The sequence below is a fragment of the Puma concolor genome, chromosome B4 (assembly GCF_028749965.1).
Source record: "Puma concolor isolate L17-30 chromosome B4, mPumCon1.1.hap2, whole genome shotgun sequence".
NCBI classification, from domain to species: Eukaryota; Metazoa; Chordata; class Mammalia; order Carnivora; family Felidae; genus Puma; species Puma concolor.
In genome coordinates, this window is record NC_141673.1 from 110,774,476 (window position 1) to 110,790,876 (window position 16,401).

Here is a 16,401-nt window from a genome sequence, read left to right on the forward strand (position 1 = left end):
AAAAGCCACCTAGGTGTATCTGGTTTACCTTGGGTGAGACAGAGGAATCTCCTGGTAGAAAACCCTGTTCTAACAAGTCCAGTAATCACATTCTACTAAAAGGTTTGTAGGCAAGATTGCGTAAGCAAGGAACCCCTTGACCTAGCAGCTACAGAAGAAAGGCAATTGCCAAGATCAATACAAAAACATTGCTCAGTCATTATGCCACAAAGATTTTCCTAAGAAGCATGAATGTTGTAAAGATAGGAATAATATACAGAAAGTGAAATTGAATAAGACACAAAATGCTAGAGGAGAGATAAAGTACAATCTTTCATGGGTCATAATTCTCTAGACATGGGTTTGTTTGGGGGCACTGGTTGCAGGCAGTTGGACATAACTACAGAAACACCCATATGGTTCCCCTGGATTCTACGTTCTCTGCAGCTTCTTGCAAGCTTTTCATTACTCGGAGCCATGTGGTTCTGGAAACCACACAGGTGAGAAATAAATTTTCATCTCTGGCAGTCCTTAACAGTCATGCTTCCCAGCTGTTTAGTAAGGTGTTCCTTCAAGTAATTGCCCTGCAGGGAGTTTGTGGTGAGACAGGGACATGAGCAAACACTACAAACCACCCAGCTCGTTCTGCCAGACAGCCATTCTCCAACCTGGCCTGGCCAAGAGGCCCTAAAGGCAACTGGATTTCTGAAAGCAGAAATATACTATCCTTTTAAGCAAAACACATTGCTCTAGTGAAACAAATAACTGGAATCTTATTAACAGATCCCACCTGCATACAGTTGTGGGGAAAGGAGGAGAACAGATTTCAGTTTTGCTGGTAATTGACAAAGAGCACGAGAATCTTCTTCAAAGACTGCTAGGTTATACAGTGTCTGACCTTGGACAATAGGAGCTAGGCACAAAGAAATACCAGCTTCTTATGTGTGGTGTAACAGGCTGTGGGGTTCCAGCAGAGACCCATGGTTACCTACATAAGGCTGTCCCCCTACCCTTCTTCCTAGGTGGAAAAGCCCTGATTTTGTTCAAATGATCCCTCCTCAGCTAGGCAGGGCTCACTGTTGTGACCTGTCACCCAATTCTGTTCCAGGAAAGGCTGGAGACACAGACAATATTCCTCTTTCTACCTCTGGATATTGGTGTGTGAAGATATGAACTGTAACCAGTGATCTGCAACCACTTTGGAACCATGAGGGAAACTAACCAACATACTGAGGCTAACACAGAAAGAAATAGAAAGGACCCCGTCTCTAGGGCATCATGGTTTCACAGTATTAACCAACTTTGCAGCCATCCCACCCCCAGATCCCAGGTAATATGAGATAATGTGTCCTCTAGGTCACTTTGAACTAGCATCTCGTTATTGGAAGCTGAAAACATACACTGAACTCTGTCTATCCAAATGTAACTTGCCAAAGGTGCAAATTATATTAACTGATTAAATGCAAATAAAAATGTTTCTGTTAAAGGAAAGTTCTTGCTGTTACATGAGCAAATGTAACAAATGCAAAGGCAATTATCTTGGAGATTTGTAAATGCTGTCACATGCTTAGAACATTAGGCCTCTCCTCAAATTAGCAAACTCAGTGATCATTCTCTAAAACCTCTGCAAAGGCCTTTCCCAGCTCTTTCCAGCACATTCAGTTGTTCCCTAATATTATTTCCATGTAGTTTGTAAATATTTCAATGAAATGGCTTTGTAGTTGTATATCTGTAGCTGTCCCATGTGAGTTTCCTATAAAAGAAATAATATCTGTGACTGTTAATTTTATGTGTTAACTTGACTAGATCACAGGGTACCCCAATATTTGGCTAACTATTATTTCTAGGTGTGTCTGTTGAGGGCCTTTCTGGAAGAGATTAACATTTGAATCAGTGGATCCTAAAGCACACTGCCCTTCTCAGTGTGAGTGGGCATTGTCCATCCACTGAGGGCATGGATAGACCAAAAGTTAAAGGAAGGGAGAATTGACCCCTTTCTGCCTGTTTGATCTGACACATCAGTCTTCTCCTGCCCTGAGACTGGGAATGACACCATCAGCCCCCTTTGTCCTCAGGCCTTCAGAGTGGGACTGAACTACACGCCTGGCCTTCCTGAACCTCCAGCTTGCAGATCCAGATGTGACACTTCTCACCCTTCAAAATTGCATGAACCAATTCCTCAGAATAAATCATATATATCCCATTGGTTCTGTTTCTCTGGTGAACTCAGACTAATACAATGTCTCATCTATCTTTATAGCTTTAACATTTAACATAGGACCCAGCACTTGTTTGGTGTGGCAGTTCTAAAATATGGCCCCCAATGTGTTTGACGTTCCTTCCATCTGAGCTGGCTTTTACAGCTTCAACCAGCGGAGTACAGCAGAGGGATGCTGCATAAATTTGCTGCTAAATCATGAAAGAAAGAAAGAAAGAAAGAAAGAAAGAAAGAAAGAAAGAAAGAAAGAAAGAAAGAGAAAGAAAGAAAGAAAGAAAGAAAGAAAGAAAGAAAGAAAGAAAGAAAGAAAGAAAGAAAGAAAGAAAGAAAGAAGGAAAGAAAGAAAGAAAGAAAGAGAAAGAGAAAGTTCATGCCATTTTCACCTGCTTCTCTTGAGATGCTCACTCTGGGGAATGCCCCACCCTGTAAGGGGTCCAAGGAGTCTAACTACTCTGATGTTGCCACACTGGAAGGTACACGCAAAGGTGTTCTAGTTGAGAGCATTAACTGGTAGCTGATTGAGTCAGCCACCTTGGTCATTTAACCCTGTCAAGTCCTTAGATGACTGTTGTCCTACAAGGGAAATCCCAAGCAAGGTCTGCAAGCCCCTCCTAAGTTCCTGACCCTTAAAATTGTGAGCACACACACACACAAAAAAGGTTATTTTAAACCACCAAGATTTGGGGTCAGTGCTACACATCAATAATAACCAAAACAAGGGGCGCCTGGGTGGCGCAGTCGGTTAAGCGCCCGACTTCAGCCAGGTCACGATCTCGCGGTCCGTGAGTTCGAGCCCCGCGTCGGGCTCTGGGCTGATGGCTCAGAGCCTGGAGCCTGTTTCCGATTCTGTGTCTCCCTCTCTCTCTGCCCCTCCCCCGTTCACGCTCTGTCTCTCTCTGTCCCAAAAATAAATAAACGTTGAAAAAAAAAATTAAAAAAAAAATAATAATAACCAAAACAATCGGTACTAAATATTTATAGAATTTATGAAGGAGAGGTAAAAAAGGTCTTCCTCCCAATAAAAAAAAATTTAAGTATAACATCAGGATAACTTCATCTTGCGGCTGTAATTTCGTGGTCATAGATACATTTCCTATCACTCTAGCATTAAGAGAAAACTCTTATGAAGCTCAATTCATTTAAGTCCAGACGTTGTGCTTGGTGCCTTTTAGCTTGTAGCATATCTAACTCTCACAACCAATGGGGGACTCATGTGTGTCATTCCATACTTTAAGCATGAAGAAGTGAAGCTCAGAGAGGCTGTAGGCTACCTGTCCCCATGGGTACCTACCCCTAGAGTTCTGCTTCTAATGCCAGTTCTGTGGCCCTGCAGTAACAAGCTTCCTTCCTCCTTTCCTCCCTCTCACCACATTCAAAACTGCAGATTCTCAATCAGAAGGATAGTTCTGGAGCACTGGGAGACAGAATCATCCCAAAGGTAAGGACAATAAGTCAATCTGTAAATCGACTAACATGCTTTGACAGCATAGTGTTATACATGGGATAGAATCTCTGTGGGGAGAAACAGATAACTAAGACATGATTCTTGCTCTCTGGTAATTTTCATCCATGTAAGGAAAAAAGACAAAATATGGAAAGTAAAGAACAGCCCAGGGGCACCTGGGTAAATGTCCAACTCTTGATCTCTGCTCAGGTCTTGATCTCATGATTCGTGGAATTGAGCCCCACATCCAGCTCTGCACTGACAACGTGGAGCCTGCTTGGGATTCTCTCTCTCTCCCTCTCTTTCTGCCCCTCCCCTGCTTGCACGGTCTTTCTCTCTCTATATCAAAACAAATAAATAAAACATTTTAAAAAAGAACAGCCAAAAATAATGCATAATAAATGCTAAACCTGGGGTTGTTTCAAGATAATCTTTTCTCAGCATAAAATTCAGACCATTATAAAAAAAAGAAAATAAAGATTACTCTTAATTAATCCAATTCAACCACAACTATAAGTAATATTTTTGTGAACTCCTTCCAGTTTTTTTTTTCTACACATACATAATAGTATAACTGGGCTCATACCATATAGTTCTATATCCTGCTTTATTTCACTTGATAGTATATTTTGAACACATTCTGGACTAGGACTTTTCAAACTAAACTCTACAGAATTGTTTTGGGAAAGCACACCAGGAGTTCATATTAATGTGATATGATTTCAGTAAATTTCACATACTAATTGCACCCTCTTTTCTTATTTTTTCTCTATAAATTAATATACTATGAATTAAACTTACTAAAAACTATAAGATTAATCATTTAGAAGTACATTTGCTTCTGAGAAAGCATGCAAGACTCACACCAGACAAAAAAACAAGTGCTGTCACCTCTTGAATAAAATTACATGTAGGGACACCTGGGTGGCTCAGTCGATTAAGCATCTGACTCGTGGTTTTGGCTCAAGGTTCTTGGAGATGGAGTCCCATGGGCTCTGTGCTGACAGTGCAGAGCCTGCTTGGGAGTCTCTCTCCCTGCCCCTCCCCAACTCATGCACATGCCCTTTCTCTCTCTCTCAAAATAAATAAATACACTTAAAAAAATTACTGCCTGTTGGGGCACCTGGGTGGCTCAGTCGGTTAAGCATCTGACTCTTGATTTTGGCTCAGGTCATGATCTCACAGTTCGTGAGATCGAGTCCCACACTGGGCTTTGCCCTAGGTGTGGAGCCTGCTTAATAGTCTCTCTCTGCCCCTCCCCCACTCTGTCTCTCTCTTTCAAAAAAAAAAAAAAATTATATATGTTTACCTGAACCTGGTCAAAGATAAACAAAATAGAAAGAAATGCCATTGTCATCATCACCACTTCCATGCCCTTAGTGTCCATATAGTTATTATTGTATTACTCATGTAAGTTTTATTATGGTTTCAGACCATAATTTTATTTTTTCAAATTTTTATTTATTTCATTTTGAGGGAGAGAGAGAGAGAGAGAGAGAGAGAGAGAGAGAGAGAGAGAATGTGAGCAGAGGGAGTAGCAGGGAGAGAGGAAGAGAGAGAATCCCAAGCAGGTTCCCCACTGTCAGCACAGAGCCTGAACAGGGGCTCAATCTCTCCAACCAAGAGATCATGACCTGAGCCAAAACCAAGAATCTGATGTTTAACTAGCTGACTCACCCAGGCACCCCCATCACTTAAAATGGATCATTGTTACCAGAAGTAAACTCTTGCCTTTTGAGAGAGACAGTGACAGAGTACAAGTGGGGGAGGGGCAGAGAGAAAGGGAGACACAGAATTCAAAACAGGCTCCAGGCTCTGAGCTGTCAGCACCAAGCCCAATGTGGGCTTGAACTCATGAGCTTGAAATCATGACCTGAGCCAAAGTTGGACGTTTAACTGACTGAGCCACCCAGATGCCCCCAAAATTTTTTAGTATAAAGATTCTTCCACTTCCATGAGCCCTTCAGAGAGAGGATTCAATACAGTGTCTCTGTATTGTCTATATTTGTCTATTTTTTAAAGTCATATCATATAACTTAAAAGAAAGAAACAATGTAATATTCCAGAATTGTGTCATTGTTTTTAATGAAGGCTCCAAAAGGGAAGGGAGGGGCCTAACAAAAAGGAACTAAGCAGTTATGGTACCCTGTTTATACACATTATGAGTGAAACAAGTAGTAAGCTGTTGGACATTTATTTCACACCAACAGTACAGAGAATTGTATTGTGTGAATTTCAAAAGGAAAAAAAAAATGTAGATATCAAGGTTTTCTAGGGTCTAGATCACACTTAATTCATAGCCCTGAACAAAATACTCTGGAAGATGAGGCATGTTGGCAAAATGAGACTCCATGAAAGTTCATTTCAACCAGCAATGTGTGCCTGACTGTTGCTTATCTCTCAACAGCCATTCTCACTTCCTTGATTTCCTTACTCCTAGAGCCCTGCCGCCAGCCACCCCCCAGATCCTCACTTTCACAGCCTCCCTTGCAGCTAAGAGTGGTATGACAGGTTCCAACAGTAGGACCTAAGGGGATGATCTTCAAGGAAAGGTTTTCTTTTCTAATGGAACAGCTGCAAAGGGGGAGTTTCTGCCACTCTTCCTGCCTCTGCTGTGGTCCCATGAAATGTGAGGACTTGACAATGGGAGGCCCCAGGGAACCAAAGGGGAAGCCAAGAGCTAGAAGCCTATCTGCAGGCCTAACATGGAGTCACAATGGTGGAACTCCCTGCTTCCAGATTTATTGACATATGATAGTAATTAAGTGTCCTTCTTAACTAATCCAGTTTTACTTACTGGTCAACTGCACCTGAAAGTTCCCAAACTAAAGCACAACGCATCCTATGGCATGAAGAGTTTTGGTATCTGGCCAATATTCCAGTATGGATGAAGAAAAATCATAATTATTGATTTCTAAAACATATTCCAGAAGAATTATAAAATGAAATAATGACAGTATAATTGCCATTTTCTAAAATGGCAGCTACATGTAAAGTGAGAATCTGACTCCTGGCCAGTCATTTGTGTTTGGCTCCATTATCTCCATCCATTCACAACTGGGCCTTCTTACAGCAGACACAGCAGAGCACTTCTTTCTGACGGGATCCTTTTCCTAGTTGTAGAGAAAACACAAGAGGGTGATCTTTAATAGAGGCTAATGTTAATATGGAAGAATATAAAAATAATCTCACCCATTTTAATTGTAATAGAAACTGAAGGAGGACCAGTTGACCTCTACCTTCTCTTCCATCTATGTAGTGGGTGATTCAAAACATAATTTTTTGAAAGATTTTAAAACACCAAGAAACCCCAATATTACCCTATCAAGTTGTATATTCTCTAATAATATAGTATTTGGTTGTTTCCCTGAAAGAAAATAAGCTTTTAGGAGAAACAATTGTTGTTTTATATAATGCCTGAGGATTTTCATTAGTTACTAAAGGGTTCTCCACTTAATCTTGAATGAATCATTTTATTGACATTGATACATGGGCCCACTCTGGCATCAAGATTTTTATGTTGGATTTTTAAACTATAATCCACTGAAACATAATTTCCCCAAAGTTTCTAAATTCAAGACATACACTGTATTGATAGTCTCCTATCTAATTTGATATCCAATGTTTTATGAAATATTCCCTCCTCTGAATTAGCTTCCTGCCTCAACTGTATATATTATTATGCTTGTAGGCTATTCAGTAACAAGACATCTGTTCAGAAATCCCTCTAGAAAGTTTCCTACATTATTTATGTCACTGCTAAAACTATTTCCCCTCCCTTAAAAAACAGCTGGTTTACATACAAGAGGAAAAAAGATCATTATTTAGCCAGCAATGTTGATAAATGATTCTGGTGTCTTTTAGCTGTCATTGCTTTTTATACACTAATTAGCTTCATAAGTCTCTTCTGCTCTCAAAGATTGTTAAGTAGCCATTTAGTAGTAATTTTAAATGCTACTCTTATATTCTCTCAATTAAAAGTAAATTTTAATGATTTTTAGGTAAATGGTTTCAATCTCACAAATCAGTAAGATCTCCCAAATAGCTTGTACTATGATTTTTGAGAGCTCTGAACTTTTGTCTGCTTATTTTCTCCTGCAAAGTTAATATACTTACCAAAAATTTCCACATTCCACATCATCAGAGCTTTCATCTTGTCTCAAAAGAAAAAAGAAAAAAAGTTGAAATGCCGATTAAAAGCCAAAACCAACTAGTTTCAGCCTCAATTTTCAAATGTCAGTTTGTTTTTACCTAATTCTAGTAAATTTATATAGTGTAATTCTAAACTTTGCTATTCGATGGTTTCCCTACTGAAGAAAAGCAGTAGAACTTTTCACCACCTGTGTTGCTTTTGGAGACCAGCCCCTCCCCATCCGTGGTCTGGGCAACCTCGTGCCAGGCAGGTCCTCACAGAGGGGACTGCCTTCTCACTGCTCTCAGGGCTCCTGCGATTACCTGTTGTTGCTCTGCAGCTGACTGTCCTGGGGAATGGCCCAGGATGAACAAGGTACTAACCAAAGAGGTGACTTTCTACATTCAGCACACCATAAAAGGGAATTCCAAATAGGAGGAAAGGGGAAAGGAATCCATAAAAAAGACCAAGTAAAGGTCAAGTCTTTGCATTTTTGAATAGAAATCATTTTCTGCTGAATTAGCTACTACAGTATTTCTCAAGCCTTTGAATTTGATTCCTACGGAGTTTAGTTTTTCCAAAACAAAAGTGGGAAGGAAGTGTTGTTTTTCAGAATAAGGAGGTTTAACTAGATTTCAATTAAAAGAAAAAAGAAAAAGATATACAGCCTGATAGATATGCCTAGAATTTTTGGCCAAAATACAGAATTTGCCAAAACCCAAGGGTGGGTGAGGGCAGGGGGCCGAGGTAGTTCTGCCTGTTTAGAATGTGGTGCATAATGAGGTTGCTGAACTAAGCTAGAGAAAACAGGAGGAAGACGCAGATTCCATTAGCTCAAGCAATATACAAATGCTGTTAATTAATTATTTTTGTTTCATGACAAGAGTTGTTTTTAAACAGACAACTACCACCACCATACCCCCTCTCCCCAAAAAACTGAAGTGGCCTCAAATGCACCCTTAAGTCTTTGTTCCCACACCCTCAACAACCTTGGTTCTCCAGTCCTACTCGTTCCTGCCCTGAAACCTGACAAACAGCAAAAATCCTGAAACAGAAAGAGAGAGAGAGGAGAGAGAGAAAATGGGGGGAGAGAATGGGAGACAGAGAGAGACAGAGAACGTATTTTGCCACCCTCCTGGCTAACTGAAATGCTTGTTCCCGAGATTACAGTAATTACAGCCACAGCATGAGTTCCATACAAGCGCTAAATGAAACAGCACATCAATTAAAAAATAAACACTCCATTCTAGGAGAAAGACAACCCCCTGGGACGTCCTAACAAGCGTAAATGAACCTGCCAGGCCGCCGGCCCTTCAGGCCTCCGCCTCCCCTCCCTGTCTTAAGGTAGTTGCGGAGCTGGCGGGGGCAAGTGCTCATTGGCGGTGTCCCAAGTGGCTGCTAAAAGCAGCTCAGGTCCCCTCTGCTCCTTGCGGATCGCTGATACGTGTCGGTGCGTCGGCGCCAGGGCTCAGCACCGCCTCCCACGGTAGAAAAGGAGGCTCTGGAAAAAATGTGAACTTTGGATAGACATACATATGTTCCAAAAGTACGAAGCGAAGAGAGGGAAGCCAGCCGCAGTTTCCAGTCCGTCCTATTTATAACTTACTTACTTTTTTTTTTCTTTTTCTTTCTGTCTTTTGCTCTTTCTTTCTTTTCCTTCCTCTCCCTTTCTTTCCTTTTTCTTTTCTTTCTGGAAGGGAACTATATCTTCATAAGGAAGAACTTCGTCCCAGATGCTTGACGTATCTTATCCCACTTAATTAGCGGAACCCCCTTTGAAATCTGTACTACTACCCCACTTTTCAGGCAAGAAAACTGAGGCTCCCCTGACCAATCAGCGGAGGCGGGAGAATCCTGGGCCCGCCCTTGTGCCTGGAGCCTCTCCCGCCCCTCGCGTGCTGGCGGCTGTGCTCCCGTACACCTTCTGGGGCGCCCTCGGTCCAGCCCCACTATCCAGAATGAATTGCAGTCTCCCACTCCTCTCACGCTTCCAAGCCTCAAACATCATCATTCTAAAAACCCCAAGAGGAGCACACCTTCCCGGTTCTCCCGCACAGCCCGGCCCCAGTCAAGCTCCCGTGCACTCCGGTGGGGGTGGGTTCCCCACCGACCCGGCTCACAGAGGGGCGCGGGGTCACCCACATTAGGCAGCAGCAGTAGGCAGGGACGTGACTTGTTTGAAAGGAACCTAAAAACGCACGCGCAGGCAGAAAACCCCCATCCCAGTCCCCAAGTGCAGACTCGGGGAAAAGGAACCAAGAACTCAAACGCACTGAGCGCTGTGGAGACAATCGTGGCAAAACCTCGGTCTCTGCGGTCAAACCCAAGGTTACCAAAACTCTCCATCCGCAGAGGGCTCGCATGGCCGCAGGGACACTCCGGACCGCCTTAAGGAAGGCTGAGACTTGGGAGCGCGTAGACTCCGCCCCCTCTCCCGGCGATTGGCGCGCCCGGCTGAGGGCGGAGACCGAGTCCGCGCTGTATAAATATTCATGAGCCGGCCGGGCGGTGCGAGCGGGGCCGGAGCCGGGAAGTTGGGTGAAGGGCGCTGCTCCCGCCGAGGAGGAGGAGGAGGAAGAGGAGGAGGAGGTGGAGGAACAGGAGGCGGCGGCGGAGGCAGTGGTGGCTGGGCGCGGGCCGCGCCGCTCAGGTGTCTATTCCGCCTTCTGGTCTGGATTTGGTTCCGTGTGTCTAGCAAGAAGGGGACTGCCTACACCTCGCCGGATTCCTGGCCGAAGCGCGGAGCGGACTTTTACCGGAGGTGGAGTCTGTCAGTCCCGGCGGCGGACCGACGGACCGACGCCTGGGAGAGAGGGCGGCGGCCTCTGCGGAGGCGGGTCCCGAACTCCGGCGGCAGAGCAGCGCAGCGTTGGGGAGCAAGCATGAGTCCCTGGGGACAGAAAGGGGGCTGCAGGGGCTGACCCTGAGCGGCGAGCGGCCTGGCCCAGCCATCTTGACTGCGCACCGAGGCCCGAAAGGAAACTTGCTGTGCCGCCGCCCTCTGTGCCCGGCAAAGTCACCGCACCGTCCCCGGCGCCGCGTGGAGAAGTGGCCGGGCGCGCCGGAGAGAAAGCGAGCGAGAGAGGGACGATGAGCGGGGGGCTAGCCACTGTGCTGCGAGAGGGCTGAGTTCGACCGACCCGGAGTCATCAGGGCAGACTCTCGGGGACTGTGGTGCACGCCTACGGCCACCCTCACTGCCGCTGCCCAGGCTTCGGGCCCCGCGGTGCGGACGCGTCCCGAGAAGGGACTAGGTTAACTGTAAGACACCCCCCCCACCCCCTCACTCCGCCCGCCTTCCGGGAGAGGCAGCAAGGAGACCTGCAGGGCACCCGCTCTCCCCTTCTCCGGCTCCCTTGCCGAATCCCCCGGCGCCCCTCCGCGTTCCGCCTGGAGGGCGAGGGCGCGGGGCCGAGGCGCGCAGCATGGAGTGGGGTTACCTGTTGGAAGTGACCTCTTTGCTGGCCGCCTTGGCGCTGTTGCAGCGCTCGAGCGGTGCGGCGGCTGCCTCGGCTAAGGAGCTGGCTTGCCAAGAGATCACCGTGCCGCTGTGCAAGGGCATCGGCTACAACTACACGTACATGCCCAACCAGTTCAACCACGACACGCAGGACGAGGCGGGCCTTGAGGTGCACCAGTTCTGGCCGCTAGTAGAGATCCAGTGCTCGCCCGACCTCAAGTTCTTCCTGTGCAGCATGTACACGCCCATCTGCCTGGAGGACTACAAGAAGCCCCTGCCTCCTTGCCGCTCGGTCTGCGAGCGCGCCAAGGCCGGCTGCGCACCCCTCATGCGCCAGTACGGCTTCGCCTGGCCCGACCGCATGCGCTGCGACCGGCTGCCGGAGCAGGGCAACCCCGACACGCTGTGCATGGACTACAACCGCACCGACCTCACCACAGCCGCACCCAATCCGCCGCGCCGCCTGCCGCCGCCGCCCCCGGGTGAGCAGCCGCCCTCCGGCAGTGGCCACGGCCGCCCGCCCGGGGCCAGGCCCCCGTCCCGCGGCAGGGGCGGTGGCGGCGTGGACGCAGCGGCGCCCCCCACGCGCGGCGGCGGCGGCGGCGGCGGCGGCGGCGGGAAGGCGCGGCCCCCTGGCGGCGGCTCCGCTCCCTGCGAGCCGGGCTGCCAGTGCCGCGCGCCCATGGTGAGCGTGTCCAGCGAGCGGCATCCCCTCTACAACCGCGTCAAGACCGGCCAGATTGCCAACTGCGCGCTGCCCTGCCACAACCCCTTCTTCAGCCAGGACGAACGCGCCTTCACCGTCTTCTGGATCGGCCTGTGGTCTGTGCTGTGCTTCGTGTCCACCTTCGCCACCGTCTCCACCTTCCTCATCGACATGGAGCGCTTCAAGTATCCTGAGCGGCCCATTATCTTCCTGTCGGCCTGCTACCTCTTCGTGTCTGTCGGCTACCTGGTACGCCTGGTGGCGGGCCACGAGAAGGTGGCGTGCAGCGGCGGCGCGCCCGGAGCGGGCGGTACGGGAGGCGCGGGTGGCGCGGCGGCGGCAGCGGGCGCGGGCGCGGCGGGCGCGGGCGCGGGTGGCCCTGGCGGGCGCGGCGAGTACGAAGAACTGGGCGCTGTGGAGCAGCACGTGCGCTACGAGACCACGGGCCCGGCGCTGTGCACCGTGGTCTTCTTGCTCGTCTACTTCTTCGGCATGGCCAGCTCCATCTGGTGGGTGATCCTGTCGCTCACGTGGTTCCTGGCGGCGGGCATGAAATGGGGCAATGAGGCCATCGCTGGCTACTCTCAGTACTTCCACCTGGCCGCGTGGCTCGTGCCCAGCGTCAAGTCTATCGCCGTCCTGGCGCTCAGCTCCGTGGACGGCGACCCGGTGGCCGGCATCTGCTACGTGGGCAACCAGAGCCTCGACAACCTGCGCGGCTTCGTGCTAGCGCCGCTCGTCATCTACCTCTTCATCGGCACCATGTTCCTGCTGGCCGGCTTCGTGTCGCTCTTCCGCATCCGCTCAGTCATCAAGCAGCAGGGCGGCCCCACCAAGACGCACAAACTGGAGAAGCTCATGATCCGCCTGGGTCTCTTCACCGTACTCTACACCGTGCCCGCCGCCGTCGTGGTCGCCTGCCTCTTCTATGAGCAGCACAACCGCCCGCGCTGGGAGGCCACGCACAACTGCCCGTGTCTGCGGGACCTGCAGCCAGACCAAGCGCGCCGGCCCGACTACGCCGTCTTCATGCTCAAGTACTTCATGTGCCTCGTGGTGGGCATCACCTCGGGCGTGTGGGTCTGGTCCGGCAAGACTCTCGAGTCGTGGCGCGCCCTGTGCACCCGCTGCTGCTGGGCCAGCAAGGGTGCTTCGGGGGGCGCGGGCGCTGGGGCCGCAGGGGGGGTTGGGGTGCCGGGAGGTGGTGGGGGCGTGGGGTCCGGTGGGGGCGGGGTCCCGGGCGGTGGGGCGGGATCCCTCTACAGCGACGTCAGCACCGGCCTGACGTGGCGATCTGGCACGGCCAGCTCCGTGTCTTATCCAAAGCAAATGCCATTGTCCCAGGTCTGAGAGGAGGGGAGGGGGCACCCGGAAGGAATGGGGAGGGGGGCGAGGAAACCTAGTGCAGCGAAGGGACACTCGATGGGCTGAGGTTCCCACCCCTTCACCGTGTTGATTGCTATTAGCATGATAATGAACTCTTAATGGTATCCATTAGCTGGGACTTAAATGACTCGCTTAGAACAAAGTACCTGGCATTGAAGGCTCCCAGACCCAGCCCCCTTTCCTCCATTGATATGCGTGGAGCTCCTCCCGCCAGGCGTTAATCTCTGTTGGCAGCGGAGGGTGGACTCTGCTGCTGCGTTTCAGAACGCAAGGTCTGTAGCCCTCGCTGGTTGCCATTTGCTGAGCTTGAAGCCAGATCTACAGATTTCACCTGAGGGACCTGTTTTTCTCCCTCTACTCTCCTACGTAAATTCTTACTCCTAACATATCCTAGAGGAGGGATGACCGCGACCTAATGGAATTGCACGGTTTGGGTATTCTTAATGACCAGGCAAATGCCTTAAATAAACAAACAAGAAATGTCTTAATTATACACCCCAAGTCAATACGGGTTTCTTACATTAGAGGATGTATTTATATAATTATTTGTTAAATTGTAAAAATGTGTAAAATATGTACATATTCAAAGATATACAGTCTGTACATTTTTTTTGTAAAAAGTTTAGAGGCCACCCCTGTAAGAACAAATATAAGTATTCTATTTTGTCAATAAAATGACTTTTGATAAATGATTTAAACATCGCCCTCTCCCCCTGCCTCTTCTAAGCTGTTACCTTTAAAGTGCTTGCTAAGGACACGCTGGAAAAAATGGACATTTTCTGGTTTCTCATTTTGTACTCTGACCTTAGGCATGGAGAAAATGACCTGTTAAACTCTAGTTCTTAAGTTGTTAGCAAAGTAAATATCACTGTTGAACTGAAATCAAAATTGAGTTTTTGCACCTTCCCCAAAGATGGTGTTTTTCATGAGAGCTCTTTTCTGATCCATGGATAACAACACTCACCTTAGTGTATGTAAGTGGAACTTTTGCAAGGCAATAATTGCACTCAGGCCTTGTTATTTATCTTGTATAATATGACTAAAGGCTTCAAAACCCCGCATTTATTTCTTGGCGTGCCTGATTTTGAAAGCACCTGGGTTTTCAGGGACTGAACACACTGCTGAAGTGCAGACGTTAATGTTTTAAACCATCGATCGCACTTTACAGTGTAAGTCACTTGACTATCTGGTAGCGGAGCAGGCGTTCTTTAATGGATTAAACTAACGGGTTAACATCTTAATAACCTTCCAGGCTTGTGTATATCAAATGTGCTTCTTTTTCTAGAGAAAAAGCTATTGTTCCTCTGTCAAGACTAAGCTAATTTATTTGAGCAGAAGGCTGTTGAATTAGCAGAAGAATGCTTTGGCAATTGTTGAACTTTTTACCTGTCTGCCCAGTGGCCCAGCACATCATTCCTTTAAGAGGAGCTAAATGAATAGGGTTAATCTGTAGGGAACTTGGTCTTTTGAGTTTGAAAAACTTTGATCTTTTCTCCTCTCCAAATGTGCTGTATAGTCTGAAGTTTCTTTCCCTGCTGCCCGGCTCCTCTTGGTGCAGACCAATTGGCCACCGCGGAGCCTTAAAGTTCTTCCATTAAAGGGATGTGGGACTTTTACTTTAAAAAGGAGAGAGAGCGAGGGAGAGGAAGACTTGTAACAGTTAGTGAAGACCAGAGGCACAAGTGCGCTCAGCCTTTTAAACAGCTTTTCCCGGCATTGTTAGCCAGCCTGCAGGCAGCTAGGCATGGGTTGAAGCATTATAGAAAAGGGCTCTGAATGCCCTACAGGTGGTCTGTGCACATAATCCCCCAATTTAAAGCGTTTTCCTTTGCTGGACAATTGCATTACAAAACTCCCTTCTTTTTCGCCCCTAATTGAACCAATGAACTATTATAAACTACAAGTTTTTCTTTAAAAAAAAAAAAGGGGGAAAAAAACCTCAGTGCCTAAATTCTATTGAGTAAATTCTGGCAAGTTTTCTGAACTGAACCTTTTAAAAGCACCGGAAGTAAATGCTTCTTCAGACATTTCACTTTTCCAGATATTTTTATTCCTCATGCTTGTTATTTTCTGACAGATTAGCAATAATTTAAAAGTAATTGGTAAGGTTGTGTGTTCATACTGAAAAGATAGCCCCAGGTCCCTTATTAACCTGTCAATCAAGATAAGAAATGGGCAGCTACCCCTGCTAATGATGGGGGGCATCAAACATTGCAGGGCGGGAGGCGACATGTTCTCTGCATCCTGCTAAAATGTTTGTTCTCTTTACTTTTCTTAATAGGAATATTTCGTGATTAAAAAAAATTTTTTTTAATTAATAGGATGGAAACTACTTCCTTGGCTGATCTTTCTCGTGTGAGAGGGTTTTAAGAAGAGTTTCTTCGTAGAAACATTTTGCAAATCCTTTCCAGAATAATTCTTGGTGGTAATTGGATTTTTAAATTAGATATGCCATAAAAGAACACCTACTTTAGCTATCATGCTGATTATATTTCTTAAAGCCAGAGGCACTGTAAAATCTTCACCTCCCAGCAGTTTTATTTATTAAAGAATTACTGTTTTGTAACTTAAGTCCCAATAAGTGGCCTGCATCGAACCCATGTGGTGATGCTCATATAGAGTATATAAGCCAGCCATAAACTTTACAGTTTCAGTAATAAAGTGTAATTTTGAGGGCACTTCCCATAGTCTTTACCACATATATGGGGTGGGGAGAGAGCTAAAAGTCACTACTTAGCATATTGGTGTTCTAACATAGCAGCATTCTCATTATAGACACATTTCCAACTATGTGACAGTGGGAAATGTCCAACTTTGAAGCTTTTTTCCTTTATTAATTTTTCAACGTATCTTTGTAAAATGCCATACTTGATAGCTTTTGCAAAATGACTATAAATGTGCACAATATAAACAAGTTTATTAAACAAGCAAAAAAACCCTCCTGACATTCTGAGGACAACTCTTAGAAGGTTTTAGTAAGACCTGCACCTGTAATCACTAAAGACTGATTTTAGACACATACTGAAACACAAGTGCTGGTTCTTTGCCTTGAAAACTAAAACTTGAGTTGCAAAGT

The 16,401-nt window shown here is 46.8% G+C and overlaps 1 protein-coding gene across 1 annotated transcript; it reads left to right on the top strand.

The window, feature by feature from the left end:
- Nucleotides 1-10,283: 10,283 nt before the first annotated feature.
- Nucleotides 10,284-14,017, top strand: FZD8 (frizzled class receptor 8). Its single transcript, XM_025930626.2, has one exon. It carries the CDS (start codon nt 11,199-11,201, stop codon nt 13,287-13,289), a length of 2,091 nt encoding a protein of 696 aa, XP_025786411.2. The 5' UTR covers nt 10,284-11,198; the 3' UTR covers nt 13,290-14,017.
- The last annotated feature ends 2,384 nt before the right edge of the window (nt 14,018-16,401 follow it).

Bases quoted from the DNA above. Each gene is read 5' to 3' on its own strand.
- FZD8 (XM_025930626.2), top strand. From the start codon at position 11,199: ATGGAGTGGGGTTACCTGTTGGAAGTGACCTCTTTGCTGGCCGCCTTG.